The sequence below is a fragment of the Alosa sapidissima genome, chromosome 3, assembly GCF_018492685.1.
Source record: "Alosa sapidissima isolate fAloSap1 chromosome 3, fAloSap1.pri, whole genome shotgun sequence".
Classification (NCBI taxonomy): domain Eukaryota; kingdom Metazoa; phylum Chordata; class Actinopteri; order Clupeiformes; family Clupeidae; genus Alosa; species Alosa sapidissima.
Genome location: NC_055959.1, coordinates 34,081,132 through 34,098,523, shown reverse-complemented (window position 1 = coordinate 34,098,523; position 17,392 = coordinate 34,081,132). Strand labels below are relative to the sequence as shown.

General features: G+C 40.2%; 1 protein-coding gene across 1 annotated transcript in view; it reads left to right on the top strand.

Annotated features, from left to right (window-relative positions):
• The first annotated feature begins 6,615 nt into the window (after positions 1-6,615).
• si:ch211-180a12.2 overlaps positions 6,616-17,392 on the top strand; it is a 25,866-nt gene continuing 15,089 nt past the window's right edge. Inside the window, exons 1-2 of the mRNA XM_042086546.1 lie at positions 6,616-6,836; positions 17,207-17,392. The exon at positions 17,207-17,392 is cut by the window's right edge and continues 117 nt beyond it. Of these exons, the coding sequence (XP_041942480.1) occupies positions 6,785-6,836; positions 17,207-17,392 (238 nt within the window). The 5' untranslated portion in view covers positions 6,616-6,784. The remainder of the gene's footprint in view (positions 6,837-17,206) is intronic.

The following is a 17,392-nucleotide window of genomic DNA, read 5'->3' as shown; positions in this document are numbered from 1 at the left end:
AATTTATGTTACTATACACCAACTGGCCTGTAGGTGGCCGGAGACAGTTTTCTGTGAATATCTCGATAACCGTAGGGCCTAGGAGGTCCACCTTTTTTATGTATGCTGGTCTTAAGGGGGCATGTCAACCCATCCCATTACCACTTATTTCATGTATAGCGCCACCTAGTTAAAAATTAAAAAGCAAATAATTAGGTGTTTTCATCACAATATCTCTGGCTGACAAGGTCAAAACTGCACGAAATTAAAAGTGTAGGATCATTATGACACCCTCCGAATGCATGCCAAGTTTTGTGTACTTTCGTTCATGGGGGGCCTTACAATAAAATAATTTATGTGTACATTTAGTGACGTACACCAACAAGGATTCCCGGGACACTGAAAGACCGGGGTACACAAAACTTGGTGGGCATGTACCCCCACATGGATAGCATGGAACCGTCATTCTTCGTTTTGATCTGTAGCCCCCCCGCTGGACTGGACCCCCCGAAAGGAGGGTAGGGCAGACACAGTTCTCTGTGAATATCTTGAGAACTGTAGGGCCTAGGATGACCAATTTTTTCCGTATGTTTGCCTCCAGGGGTCATGTTAACCCATTCCATGTGCACACATGTGCATAAACAGATACACACGCACACACATACATTTACAGTAATCATACGTATGACACATACTCACACAGTAGACATATGTACGCATGCATGCACATGCACAAACACACATACGCAGGCAAACACACAAGCACGCACATACACACACACACACACACCCACACACATAAACATAAATTTGTACACGCACACATGCACATAATTCAAGAATTTTTCCCGTCATCTACTCCCTGAATTTTTGGTCATTGATACCCGGGACATAATTACAAATTCAGTAGGATTAAAAGAAAGCCAAAATAAATATTCATCATCATCATCATGGCTGCATTTTCAGTATTGGCGATAAGTAGTCGTTTGTCCACTAGATGGCGCATCGTTGCAGTGAGACGTAATTTTGTTGGAAGTTAAAAGTGGGTTGGAAAAAACAATGGACGCTTCCTACAAGGACTGTAATTTACCGCAGCGGACATCTAATAAGGATAGGACGATGTTCACATGAAGTGTAATTCCCATTTCTTCTTGAAGCCGAAATAAATCTGAGGATGTTTATCGGACATGCTTGGTTTTTACTGCAGGTACGTTAATCTTGTAATATCAATAAGGACCTAGGTAATGTTACCGTTAGCGTTAGTTGAGTGATGGAGGCATTTGATTGATTGCATTTGTAGAAAACTATAAATGCGGTTATACCAAGCAAATTGATAGCAGCACTGTTTGTATCTTTCGACTGTCATTTATTGCACGTGCTACAAAATCATTCTGTGCAATGGAAGATTTACCAACGTTACACCGGTCTGATACAGTTTTGCCTATACATGCGTGAGACTGAGACGCCTGTTTATTTTGTTTTAAGTGCGTGCATGGTGTGAGAGGGGAATCGATGTGCTTTGATTACAGCTTGGTAGTTGTAGTCTTGTGAAATTAAAAAGCACGTGTGTGTGAAGTATCCAAACAATGACACCTTCATTTCATTATGGCTGCTTTAGCAACACACCTTAAGCTACTGTGTAGTGGGTCCCATCTAGAAGTGGCTACTTCATTCGCGCTTTCCTTGACTCATGGAGCTGCTTGAATGTTATTACAATTTTTCGCCACGATATGGCAGTTTAAGTCCGCTTGATACTGTAAGGCGTAAACCATTGGTTTCCAAAGGAGATTTTATTTGTGTCGCCAGCATAGCCTATTGACAATTTATGTTGTAAATAGGCCTACTTTATAATCCTACCTGTAGCTTAGGGAAGCTAACAGCTTTCTATTAGGATCTAGTTTGTTAGTTACCGTTTTGTCATAACTCCCTGATGCATTTTTGCATTTAGAATAGCCAGAGCGTGTATATCTCAATCGGAAAATTAAACAATATCGGGTGCCTATGGACTAGGCTGGTTTGAACCCAGCCTGATCTGCCCGCTATTTATTTTTTGATTTCTTAAAAGATTGAGCTTGGTCTGATGAAAGCCAGACTAGCCATGGACCTCAGTTACACAATGCAAGGGAACATGAATCAGCCTATATTTGCACGAACAATAACGGACAAAAGCTCTTCAACTTTGGCCCGTTAAAATGTGTATGAACAGTCTAGCGACGCATTTCATCAAGGCCCATTTGGACATGTCAGTTATTTGCACCACTGGTTAGATGGAAAACAGCATTTCGTTTCAGACTAGGCTACTGTTACTTAATTTGTGCATTAACAATAACGTTTCAGACTACTGTTACTTAATTTGTGCATTGACAATAAAGTATTACATGAACTAAAGATGACTAAAATCTTATGTAGAAGAAGAAACATTCACAAGAAATCCATCCATCCAAAAATGACCTTTGTTTTTGATAGCTGTTGAAAACGGCATGGAACTGACAGAGATGTTTTTGTTTATAAATACACAAAAAATAAATAAATAAATAAATAAATAACATTATGCTGATACCTTTTGCTTTTCCCAAATACAATGTAGCCTACAGGTGTAAGTGACCTTTCATCAATCCAGTTGCAATGGATGAACTGTGATTAACTGCCCTACTTGTGATTGTTTAGAGATTTTAAAGGTTTTATAACAATGCTACATCTTCTTTGGCTATTCTACAATCTATTCACCTTTTCAGCACCAGTAGGCTACTTTCTGTGCAGCCGCACACACACACTCAGGCATGCCAAACAAGCATACACAAAAGTTTCAAGAGTGGGGGGTGGAGTAAAATATGGAGACAAATTGAAGTGTGATTTATTTTCGCGGAACGGATGTACAGGACTGAGCGGCGGTCATATTTTGTACCGCTATGCGGTACATCTAGTTTCGCAATCTTTTGGGAGGCAGAGTAAGCACTTAATTCTATATGAATTGTCTTTCACTCCGGCAAATGAAAACAGCTTCATCAAACCTGGTGACAGAGCCATCTACCGCTCTGGCAGTACTAATGTGGGTTTGGAATGATTCGTAACATTTATAACGAGTAACGATGCAACACATAAAAATGTATCGGAGTAAAAGTATTAAACTCATCGAAAATATGTACTGAAGTAAAAGTGGAAGTAGGATAAAAAAAATAATACTCCAGTAGAGTACAGATACAGCACACACACACACACACACACACACACATTCTCTCTCTCTCTCTCTCTCTCTCTCTCTCTCTCTCACACACACACACACACACACACATTCTCTCTCTCTCTCTCTCTCTCTCTCTCACACACACACACACACATTCTCTCTCTCTCTCTCACACACACACACAAACACACACACACACACACATTCTCTCTCACTCATTTGTCCTGAACGCACAGAGTACAACTCTAAAGTGAAGAAGAGCCCATAGTCTTAATGCCACAGTGTAAAACTCTAAAGTGAAGAAGAGCCCATAGTCTTAACGCCACAGAGCAACCCTCTAAGATGAGAACAGACTCCCAAGCAGAACCATAACTCAACAGGAATAGCCATCTTCTTTGGACCGGAGATAGAAAGTGATGCATGTAAATGCACCATAGAATATGTGCAATAGAGTAGAACATGTGTAATAGAGTAGAACATGTGCAATAGAGTAGAACATGTCTAATAGAGTAGAACATGTGTAATAGAGTAGAACATGTGTCATAGAGTAGAACATGTGTCATAGAGTAGAATATGTGTAATAGATAGAGTAGAACATGTGTAATAGAGTAGAACACATATGATAGAATGATAGAGTAGAACACGTCTAATAGAGTAGAACATGTCTGATAGATAGATAGATAGATAGATAGATAGATAGATAGAGTAGAACATGTCAAATAGAGTAGAACATGTCTAATAGTAGAACAATGTGTAATGTGGGGTGCAGACCCTCATGGGAGTACCCAGGGTTAGGGGTAGGGGTAGGAGTTTATTTAAAAAAAAAAATAGAAACTCTGTACTGGCTGTTCCCTGATAGCAACCACTAATACACCTAGCAGTTCAAGTCAGGTTTGATCCTATTTTATCTTTTATATTTAATCCTAAACACGCTGTATTTACTTTTACTTCAAACAGCCATTACACAGCCTCTCGTATTGTTTGATTCGTTATTTTAACACTATAAACCCTTCACAACTCAAACAGCCATTACACAGTATTGTTTGATTCGTTATTTTAACACTTTAAACCCTATACAACTCAAACAGCCATTACACAGCCTCTCGTATTGTTTGATTCGTTATAGCCATTACACAGCCTCTCATATTGTTTGATTCGTTATTTTAACACTTTAAACCCTACACAACTCAAGCAGGTGTTGTTTGATTCTGAGGTCGGCGTCCTGAATGAACTGTGTGCTTTGTTAATTCCTTTCTGTTACGGAGAGGATCACTCCATCTTATCACACTGAAAGACAAGAAAGAATGTAATGATTAAATACAAGAAAAGAGAACAAGCATCTCTGAACAAGAGGTGTGTCTGTCAAACACTGAAAACAAAAAGAAACTGTGAAAGTTTTTAGCTGAGCAAGCTCTGATGTTTGGCTTTGATCTGCACACTTCAGGTTTGCCTCAAACGAAAGACAAACGCAACGCTGGGGAAGTGAAGGAAGACCAACAGAGAGAGAGAGGAATGCAACACAATCATGAGTCAATTGGTAGACACACCAGGAACAACACACACACACACACACACACACACAGACCCTCTCACAGACACACACACACACATACCATGAACAATACACGCACTCACAGGCAAAGTGTGTGAGCACACACACATAAACACAAACACACCACGCCACTCAGGCAAAGTGCATGAGCACGCACATACACACACACACACACACACATTCTGATATAATTAGCAGTGTGCACAAGGTAGACTATGTCAGTTTGAGGTCATACTTTTGTCATAGTTCTGTAAACATACAGGGATCCAAACTTCAAGTATTGGTATTTATTCACACACATCAAAACAAACACAAGTGTGTTTTTCAAAGTCAAAACACAAAATAGCAATATCACTGAGACAAAACAAATCAGTCTACATCGGTCGTCTCTCAAAATTCTGTCTACATCACATGCAATGTCCTAGTCCAAGGCACCGGGAAAAATATATTCTGGAATGCCGTATCCAGGCCTGACATGACAATATCCCCACATTTAGACTGTTTTTTTTTTGTCTGTAAAAGGGCTATTTCTTTCTCTTCTCACTCTTCCTGCTCCCTCCATTGTACCCATTGTACATTACCTGTGGCTTATTTATAGTGCTTAGGCTGATTGCAAAGTGAACTAATTATCTAAAAAAGTTTTCACATGAGAAAGTGTGCCAGAGAGTTGGCAAAATAGTGTAAATAATAGCCATACATGTGTATGATTTGCCAGGAGTGTATTGATCATTTGGAAATTGAGTGTAAAGCAGTGAGTTGTGTTTACAGTTCCGCAAAAAGAGTGCTGTGCAGTGAACTGTGCCTACAGTTGTGCAAAGTGTGTGTTACAAAATTGCAAACTGAGTGCAAAGCAGTGTTTGTGCTTTTAGTTTTGCGAACTCAGTGAGTGGTTTTGCTATAAGTATTAATAGTTTTAGAAATTGTGCTATAAGAATCACAGTTGTGTTTAAGCATTCAGAAAAAAACTGTAACGCATCTTGGTGAGTTAATGAGCTTGTTGAATGTTGGAGCCTGCGATGTTCAGCTGATAGTGTCGGGTCAGTCAATGATCCACCGCTATCTAGAGGCCAAGATAGACAGAGAGAGAGTGAGGGAGAGAGAGTGAGAGAGAGAGAGAGAGAGAGAGAAAGTCAGAGAAAGTGAGTGAAAGGTGTGGCAAATGGCAACAATCTCTTTTTTCTTATTTTTCTCTTTGTCCTCTCTTTCTCTGTTTTTCTCTTCCCTCTCATCTCTCACTCTTTCCTTTCATCATTCTCTCTCCCTCTTATCCTCTCTCTCTCTTTTACCCTCACTGTTCCTCTCCTTCTCTTCTTCTTCTCTGTCCCTTCTCTCTCTCTCTCTCCCTGTCTTTCTGTGTGTGTGTGTGTGTGTGTGTGTGTGTGTACGGGGGTAAGTGAGCGCGTGTGTGTGTGTATGTGTGTGTGTACAGTTCCTGTGCGCGGTCTGAAAGGCTGCTTGTGTGTGTGGTGTGTGTAGTGACAGCACACAGGATCTCTGGCCCTGGGCCCCGGCTCTGAGCTTCATCACTATACAGCGTGAATGTAAAGTAGCCTTAAACCACTGGAGCCTAGCCAGGGTGCATTTTAAGTGTCCTAATTGTGTCTTCTGCCCTCTCCCACCCTCTCCCCTCTCTCTGTCCCTCTTTCCACTCCCTCTCTCTCTCTCTCTCTGTTCCTCTCTTTCTACTCTCTCTCTCTCTATCTTTCACTCTTTCTTTCTTTAGCTGACACCCTCATTCAGCTGAGCACTCCATCCTTCTTTCCCTCTCCCTCTCTACCTCCTTCTCTCTCTCTCTCTCTCTCTCTCTCTCCCTCTTTCCCTCCCTCCTGCTCCCTCCCTCTTCTCTCTATTGACCCAGGAAGGCCAAAGGACCCCCAGTATTTATATTGACCCCAATGAGTCGCTCATTCCCAGATCGGAGCGGTCTCAGCCACGCCTCCGTCCCAGCCTATATAAGAAATCATTTGAACGAGGGAACAATTACAGAGAGAAAGAGAGAGAAGGAGAGAGAGAGAAAGTAAGAAGCAGGGATGACAAGGAACTGTGAAGTGCAGACAGGTTGAAAGACAATGAAGTTTAAAGTCCTCTTCTATTTTTGTCTGCTGGGCTGTATAACGCCAGGTGAGTACTGGCCCATAACTTTGGCAATAATAAACACACACACACACTCACACACACACACACACACACACACACACACACACACTCACACACATTGTGTGTGTAAATGTTTTGGACCTTGTTCGGCTGATCGATTATCTGCATTGAGTGTTCATCAGCAGAGTGTGTGTTTGTGGGTTTGGCTTGGGGCACAAGGTGCCAATTCTCCCAACACCTGGGCTGTTCATTTGTCATTTGTAATAGATTGTCACCCACAGTTGCCCTGGAGTATGTGCACAAATGTGTTTAAATGTACAGATTGTCACCCAGAGTTGCCCTAGACTATGTGCACAAATGTGTTTAAATGTGCAAAACATTAGCTGAGCAAGAACGCACAATATCATTTTGTGTTATACTGCATGCTGTTCTGGTGACATCTTTAAAATTCGACTTCGACCTCTGCTACCAGATTGGTAAACTCTTATCGAGGAGTGTACTGGATAATTAATTAGAATCTGAATCAAAGTTTTCAGCTGATGGCCTTTTCAAAGTGAATCACTTATGTTTACTTATGGTTCAGACACACACACTTATGTGTACTTATGGTTCAGAGGCACATTTCAGTCAGTATATGGAGCTGACTCTTCTATTTGCTCTGAAGTGTTACAACATTATCCATCTATAAAGAAACTTTAAAGTCATTTTTCTCAGTTTCACATCTATAAAGAAACTTTAAAGTCATTTTTCTCAGTTTCACATCTATAAAGAAACTTTAAAGTCATTTTTCTCAGTTTCACACTCTAGCGAGTTAAGGTCTTTTGCCTTTGCAGGGCAGTATACAATTTAGACAATCTGAGTTGTTTCTATTCAGTCAGACGATCTGAGCTGTTCCTGTTCATTCATACAATCTAAACTCTTCCTGTTCATTCATATAATCTAAACTATTCCTATTCATTTCTGTGTGACTGCGAGCTTATGCTTAACACATAATGCAAAAATGTGTAGTCTGCCACAACATTGTGTACTATCTGTGGTATATGATGTTGTAATATTGTGTTTTATATCAGACAATGTTCAACATGCTTATCACACAACTCATTACTACCCAAATGACACAATGTTTATTCAGTATAATGTACTTACTTAAGTAATGTATAATAGAAATGCACAATTATCATATCACCAATTATTTGAAATGCACATGAGTATGCATAGGATGATAAATGTCATAAGTATCACTGGGAAATGGCCACACACACACACACACACACACATTTCAGACAGATAGACAGTCAGATTTTAGACATTTTTAGACATTTCATTTCAATAGTGCTTTAGTCTTTTTGATTGGTAAACTCTTATCGAGGAGTGTACTGGATAATTAATTAGAATCTGAATCAAAGTTTTCAGCTGATGGCCTTTTCAAAGTGAATCACTTATGTTTACTTATGGTTCAGACACACACACTTATGTGTACTTATGGTTCAGAGGCACATTTCAGTCAGTATATGGAGCTGACTCTTCTATTTGCTCTGAAATGTTACAACATTATCCATCTATAAAGAAACTTTAAAGTCATTTTTCTCAGTTTCACATCTATAAAGAAACTTTAAAGTCATTTTTCTCAGTTTCACACTCTAGCGAGTTAAGGTCTTTTGCCTTTGCAGGGCAGTATACAATTTAGACAATCTGAGTTGTTTCTATTCAGTCAGACGATCTGAGCTGTTCCTGTTCATTCATACAATCTAAACTCTTCCTGTTCATTCATACAATCTAAACTCTTCCTGTTCATTCATATAATCTAAACTATTCCTATTCATTTCTGTGTGACTGCGAGCTTATGCTTAACACATAATGCAAAAATGTGTAGTCTGCCACAACATTGTGTTCTATCTGTGGTATATGATGTTGTAATATTGTGTTTTATATCAGACAATGTTCAACATGCTTATCACACAACTCATTACTACCCAAATGACACAATGTTTATTCAGTATAATGTACTTACTTAAGTAATGTATAATAGAAATGCACAATTATCATATCACCAATTATTTGAAATGCACATGAGTATGCATAGGATGATATATTTCATAAGTATCACTGGGAAATGGCCACACACACACACACACATTTCAGACAGATAGACAGTCAGATTTTAGACATTTTTAGACATTTCATTTCAATAGTGCTTTAGTCAATAGCTGTGGTGACATTCTGTTCCACTTGTGTTTTTAGGTTTTGAGTCGATGATTAGTTTCTTATAAACAAAGGCGTCAACACTTTACTTGAATAGCCCGCCCACAGAGACGTAACAGACCATCTGATCATCAGATTCAGGATGTTGTTGATCAATTGCTGAACATCCCCTTAAGCAAATCCAACTCCCAACCTTAACCTCAACTATAAACTGTAGTGTGTAGTGTGTAAGAGTGTCAACAGATAGTTTGATGATAATCTGAGCATCTACAGTCTGTGGGCGGACTACCCAAGAACAGTATGAGCATAAAGCCTTATGTACAGTATGATCGATAATCTCCAGCCTTATGTATGATCGATAATCTCCAGTCTTATGCTATGCATGATCGATAATCTCCATCTTTATGTATGATCGATAATCTCCAGCTTTATTTATGATCGATAATCTCCAGTTTTATGCTATGCATGATCGATAATCTCCAGCTTTATGCTATGTATGATTGATAATCTCCAGCCTTATGATATGCATGATCGATAATCTCCAGCCTTATGTATGATCGATGATCTCCAGCCTTATGTATGATCGATAGTCTCCAGCCTTATGTATGATCGATAATCTCTAGCCTTATGCTATGCATGATCGATAATCTCCAGCTTTATGCTATGTATGATTGATAATCTCCATTTTATGTATGATCAATAATCTCCAGCCTTATGTATGATCGATAATCTCCAGCCTTATGCATGATCGATAATCTCCAGCCTTATGCATGATCGATAATCTCCAGTTTTATGCATGATCAATAATCTCCAGCCTTATGTATGATCAATAATCTCCAGCCTTATGCATGATCGATAATCTCCAGTTTTATGCATGATCAATAATCTCCAGCCTTATGCATGATCGATAATCTCCAGCCTTATGCTATGCATGATCGATCATCACCTGAAATGAAATCACAGTGTTGGTTGCTTATCTAGGTGGGATTAAAGAGTTGCTTTGATTCTTTGCGTATCGATCCATCAATCCCTTGACGGCTCCCTCCCTCTTTCCGTAAAATATAGAAGCTTTATTGCAGACACAGGTCCATATTACACACACATAATACATAGTATAAAAAGGAGATACAAAATAGATAGAAAATCACATATTAGCCTATAGGACATACAGGCATTTGCGCCAATGCCTTCTTAACCTAGAAGTAAATCTGTAGCAGCTTTTTAGAGGGCTGACTAGGGCTTCAATGATTTGGTTCTCTGACTTGTCCAGGCGGCACATAAAGCTAAACATCAATTGTCTTAAGAGTGCCTCACAGGTAGGCACTCTAGTGGACACAAATAATTGGCTGGCACTGTGCCACCTAGGGACACAAAGCAGCAACCTCATTGCATCATTGTATGCTACCTTAAGCCTCTGCATACTTTTCTTCTTATAGTTAGACCACAATTGAGCATATAACAGGGAGCACTTCACAGAGTCAGAGCACATAGAAAACTTCCTTATAAGCATGTTAGCTTGAGAATAAATTTTACAGCGCTGTCGGTATAGGTCTTTGTCATCTGTCCAATCATCAGATATGACATGGCCTAGGTATTTAACAGAGCCGGACAGTAACAGATTACATTTACTTGAGTACAATTTTGAGGGATCTGTACTTTACTCGAGTATCATTTTTGGGGAGTACTCATGACTTTACTCAAGTACATTTGAGAGGCAAATATTGTACTCTTTACTCCACTACATTTCTATCCATAACCTTGAGTACCCGTTACTTCTTCTAAAAAAAAGGAAAAAAGAAAAATCTCGGAAACCCTCAATTTGTTGTTTTCCTCTTAAACGTGATTGGATTGTGCAGGCGCCACTGATTGGGACAGCCTATCAGCAATTACCTTCAGCTTTCCGCCAAAGTCAACTCCATGGTCAGATTTAGATAAGAGACGAAACCATAGATGAAAAAATGGATGAAGACGCAGCAGGTCCATCCCGGGAATGTGCCAACCTGTGGCCCCACCTCGCCAGACTATTTCAATTTTCTGAACAAGTTAATGGTAGTTTTCACTTCAAGTGTTTCAATTACAAAATAGTATTTTGTATTTGAAATACATATTTTAAATACATGTATTAGAAATACTGCCCATGGCAACATGGTAAAAAGATGAAAATTACTTGATTTTACTTTCAATTCCTTTTACATTCTCCAAGGTATTAACATTAACATTTTTCATAACTCCATGTAGGACATTTCTGTACATTGTAAGCACTGTGGCAGTAGTAATGCAATATTTAGAAAATGTAGGCTACTCTTGTACTCTTGATACTCAAGTACTTTTAAAAACAAGTACTTTAGTACTTTTACTTAAATAGACATCTGACTGTTGTACTTTTACTTGTACTTGAGTAAAATTTAGCAAAGGGTATCTGTACTTTTACTCAAATAATGCAGCTGTGTACTCTGTCCGCCTCTGGTATTTAATCTCCTCACACACATCAAGAGGGCTGTCTGACAAATAAAAGGTTGGGAAAGTTGATTTCCTGTCCTCAGCACACCTAACTATCATTGTATGGCTTTTCTTAGCATTAAACGTTACGTCATGGTCAATGCCATACTGGGAGCACACCTTCAGCATCTGCTGCAGCCCAGCACTATATGGACAGAGCAAGACCAGGTCATCTGCATACATGACATGAGTAACAATAGTGTTGCCCACAAGACAACCTGTATTTAACCCATTTAACTGATTTAATAAGTCATCCATGTAAACATTAAATAGAATAGGTGACAAAATTCCTCCTTGCCGCACTCCGTTACTGACACCGAATGGAGCAGATACAACATTGTCCCATTTAACCTGGAATGTCTGATGAGCGTACCAAAACACCAAAATTCTCACAAAAAAATTGGGAGCACCTCTTTCCAACAGTTTTACAAACAATTTTTCATGATTAATTCGATCAAATGCTTTTGATGCATCAATAAAACATAGAAATACAGATGAATTCAGGCTAGTGTACCTTGACACAATCTCTTTAAGAGCGTAGATAGACATGTCAGTTCCATGCTTCCTTTTAAACCCAAACTGATTTTTATTAGTGAGAACATACATTTCTAGTTTTGTTAAAAGTATTCATATCATACATGGCACAGGGTTTTCAGCATATTGCATGTCCTTACAATTCATATCTGAGCACATAAGGGCCACTTGAGGCAGTGCAATATTATTTAAAAGAATTTTCCCTTCTCTTGAAGCTGTCCATCCTCGTTTCTGCCCCCTCTTTGAAGTGGCCGTCCTTCACAAACACTTAACACATCACACAAAGGACACAGCACAGCTTTCTGGAAATTTCTACTGCCCTGCCTGCCTGCCTGGCAAACAAATATTTATTGTCCTGGTTGTTGATTAAGCTAATCAAAGACTCTTCAATGGGTCTATTGAGAGCACACACACACACACACACACACTTTCTGGAAGTTTCCACATTTCCTGTCCCACTGATGGATGCACTATGGATACTATTACATAAGAATTGCTCAAGTTATTGTGTGATGTGGGTGCATGTGTGTGTGTGTGTGTGTGTGTGTGATGCGTTTGTGTGTGCATGTTGTGCGTGTGTGTGTGTTTGTGACATGCCTGTGTGTGTGTGTGTGACATGTGTGTGTGTGTCTGTGTGTGTGTGTGTGTATGTGTGTGTGCGCATGTGTGAGACGTGCGTGTGTGTATGTGTGAGAGAGAGAGACGTGTCTCTGTGTTAGTGTGTCTGTGACGTGTCTGTGTGTGAGTGTGTTTGTGTGTGTGTGAGGGTCATATGAGATGTGTCTGTGTGTTAGTGTGTGTGTATGCATGCATGTGACGCATGTCTTTATGTGACGTTTAGGTCAAACAAAACTACCTCAGCCATTTATTGGCCTGACTTTAGCACTATTATATTGACTGTCTACTGTATGCACAATTGCACAATTTCTACCAAATTGTGCTGCTCTTATTTCTTCATTGTATGTGCCTTCTTATTTTTACTTTTTATATTGTTTACTTGAATGTTATGTTTGTCTGTGGACCTAATTGGTAAAATATGTCTTGTCTCCACCGTGGGATAGTAGGAAACGCAATTTCGATCTATTTGTATGTCTTGACATGTGAAGAAATTGACAATAAAGCAGACTTTGACTTTGACGTGTGTGTACAGTAAGCAACAGAATTAGCCTGAGTTAAGCGCTTAGTGTTGTGTTGTGTTATTGTCTCTCGTCTGTTTGCTTGTGAGTAACAACATTACTCGCTTGACAGTTGAACTCTTGACCCAGTGTTAAGGTGTGAATCTGTGCGCTGGCATTAGGGAATCAGAAGGCATGTTTAGTCTAATGACTGAGAACACACACACACACATACCCTGGCATTAGAGAATCAGAAAGCATGTTTAATCTAATGACTGAGAACACACACACACACACACACATGCGCGCACACACACACATACCCTGGCATTAGAGAATCAGAAAGCATGTTTAATCTAATGACTGAGAATGGAAGATTGACATCCCTAGAGTGTGTTCCCTCTGAGTTTACACCATATCAGCACTTCTTCTTCACTGGGGACTAGTGTGCCTGTTGCCACTGAAGAAGTCAGTTACAAGCTACACACACACTCACGCTAATCCTAAATACACAAAGCATGCTGGTGACGCAGTGTTTGAAACTATTCTCAGTCTGGTCTTTGGCCCTTTGGGTCGTCTACGACAGCGGTCCCCAACCACCGGGCAGCGGACATTCCTAACCGGGCCGTAGCCTACGACATGAGTTTTAAAAAAAATGCATGCAAACTAAACTAAATTTAATTCGCAATAATGTCACGTTTTTACATGGCATAGGCCTATATGCAGTTGTTTGATTGCACCCATGTTTGCATTTTGCAAGGTCTATTTTCTTACGTCTGTCTGTCCCGCCTTCAACACTTTACAAATTGCCTTCAGCGCTGCGCAGCCTCAGGTCAGCTCACTTCACTTGATCAGTTCTTGGCGAACGGTAGTGTCACATGAAGTTAGCTAAACTGCTATAATGAGCAACAAAAAACAAGCAACTGGCCAGAGTGTTTGAGTTGCGAGAGCCGCTGCAGAGATTTCTTACAGAAAAAAAAGTCACCGTTAGCTGCACATTTTAGTGATGAGGACTGGGTGTCAAAACTCGCTTACGGCATATTCGGGTTGCTTAATGACCTCAACCTGTCACTCCAGGGGAGAATGACGACTGTCTTTAAACTGGCAGATAAAGTCACTGTATTTAAAGCCAAGCTTGATTTGCGGGGACGAATGGGAACGGGGTGTATTTGATATGTTCCAAACAGTAGTGGGGGTTTTGGGAGAGACTGAGGCAGGGCCCTTTCTCTCGCAGCTGGTGCGCAATCACCTTGTTGCGCTTTCAAATGAGTTTGAGCGTTAGGCTACTTTCCATCCTCCAAAGATCCACGGCAAACCAATGAGTGGGTCCGCAACCCATTTGTCAATATCCAGAATAGTCCTACCTTGTCAGCGCAGGAGGAAGAGCAGTTGATCGAAATTGCAAATGACGGTGGTCTTAAGAGTGTGTATGAGGAAACCTCTCTGGCGGGTTTTTGGATCAAAACCAAAGCAGAATATCCCGAGATAGCCGTAAAAACGTTGCTACCATTTTCCACCACGTATCTATGCGAGACCGGGTTTTCTGTAATGACTGCAACTAAGACCAAATTGCGCAATCGACTGGACATTTCAAACACACTGAGGGTGTCACTGTCTTCCATCACCTCCAGATGGAACCTTCTTGTTGCAGGGAAACAAGCACAGGGCTCCCACTGATTATATTCGTAATGCACGTTCCCATTAGTTCCCATGTTTTGTTCCCATATTTTGTTAAGCATGTTCACACTTGATAGATGTAGCTTCAAGTTGTTCATAGGCCTATTGTTCAATTTTTACTTCTTCAAGTTCACGTTTTTCACATTTTTAGAGTTCGTTACCTTCATTATTCATACATAACTGGAGCTACCAAGCTGTAGTAGATTCCAAAATTTCTGTTGTCTCAGATACTCGCGTGCACACCCACACACACACCCACCCACACACGCGCGCACACACACATGCACACATTCACACACACACACACACACGCACATTCGCACACACACACACACACACTCCAGTGAATGCTTTGTTGCCACATATGGTGTTGTTTCCGAAAACTGCGGCATTCCTTCCACCCAAACTCATTTCCATATCCAGGTCAGAGTCCTGATGGCTCCTTGTTCCTGAAGGTGTCATGAGATATAACTTGTAACCCTGGCTACTGTAGCATGTTGTAGCTCAAGTCCTGAGAGTTGTTGAGTAGTCTGTAGCATGTTGTAACTGAAGAAGATCAGAGAAGAAAACAGACAAGAAACTTATTACAGTTTTTCTCGATCGTTTTGATACCTGTGTCAACTCTGACATCACGTTCTCAAAACAGTTAACACCCGTATCTGAACAAATGCACTCTGGACAAAATGACTCATTTTGCTTGCAAAAGGCTGTTACTCTCTCAAAACACTTACAACATGCAGGAAAATGAGCATTTTTGCTATGTCTGTTTCATTACTTTCTCATTTTTCTGGTATCTGGTAAATGTAAAAAGACCAAATGTACTGAATAAAAAGAGCTATGCATCCAGACTTCCACACAACCCAAATCCAGAGCTGGACAGTAACGGAGTACATTTACTTGAGTACAGTACTTGAGTACAATTTTGAGGGATTCAAAGTCAGAGCCCATAGAAAACTTCCTTATAAGCATGTTAGCTTGAGAATAAATTTTACACCGCTGTCGGTATAGGTCTTTGTCATCTGTCCAATCATCAGATATGACATGGCCTAGGTATTTAACAGAGCCGGACAGTAACATAGTACATTTACTTGAGTACAGTACTTGAGTACAATTTTGAGGGATCTGTACTTTACTCGAGTATCATTTTTGGGGAGTACTCATGACTTTACTCGAGTACATTTGAGAGGCAAATATTGTACTCTTTACTCCACTACATTTCTATCCATAACCGTGAGTACCCGTTACTTCTTCTAAAAAAAAGATAAATCTCGGAAACCCTCAATTTGTTGTTTCCCTCTCAAACGTGATTGGATTGTGCAGGCGCCACTGATTGGGACAGTCTATCAGCAATCACCTTCAGCTTTCCGCCAATGGCCGCCATGGTCAGATTTAGATAAGAGATGAAACCATGGACGAAAAAATGGATGAAGACGCAGCAGGTCCATCCCGGGAATGTGCCAACCTGTGGCCACACCTCGCCAGACTATTTCAATTTTCTGAACAAGTTAATGGTAGTTTTAGCTTCAAGTGTTTTAATTACAAAATAGTATTTTGTATTTGAAATACGTATTTTAAATACATGTATTAGAAATACTGCCCATCCCTGGCAACATGGTAAAAAGATGAAAATGATTTGATTTTACTTTCAATTTCTTTTACATTCTCCAAGGTATTAACATTACAATTTTTCATAACTCCATGTAGGTTGTTTCTGTAAATGTAAGCACTGTGGCAGTAGTAATGCAATATTTAGAAAATGTAGGCTACACTTGTACTCTTGATACTCAAGTACTTTTAAAAACAAGTACTTCAGTACTTTTACTTAAGTAGACATCTGACTGTTGTACTTTTACTTGTACTTGACTAAATTTTAGCAAAGGGTATCTGTACTTTTAACTCAAGTAATGAAGCTATGTACTCTTTCCGCCTCTGCCCAAGTCTTAACTTTGGATGGACATGATATTTTATGACTCTTTTGACTACATCATTAAAATAGTAATTTAAAAGAATGTTGTTGATTCAATTCAATATTGTTTTTAATTGGCATGAAACTCACAGCCTTGCCTCTCTAGGCAGCTAGGTCCTTTTCTGCCCTCCAGTTGGGCAGTTCTCCCTGAGTTGCTGTGGTCGCACTCGCTCTCTCTCTCCCTGTGTTCATCTTGTTGTGGTCCCACTCTCTCTCTCTCTCTCTTCCTGTGTTCATCTTGTTGTGGTCCCACTCTCTCTCTCTCTCTCTCTCTCTCCCTGTGGTCATCCTGTTGTGGTCCCTCTCTCTCTCTCTCTCTCTCTCTCTCCCTGTGTTCATCTTGTTGCTGTTGTTGAGGTCCATCTGATGTGAGTGCTTCTGTGCTCCTTGTCTCCTTCCAGCCGCCTCCGTTGTTCTGGTGGACCCAGGCTCCTCCACGGACCTGCCCTGTTCTACAACCCTGCCTGAGGGGATCGTCCCGGGCCTGTTGGAGGTCACGTGGCGTTGGAACCACTCTGTTGTGGCCTCTAATGTGGAGAACCGTACGGAACCAGGCTACTTTCTGAACGTCTCACAAATCCTCAACG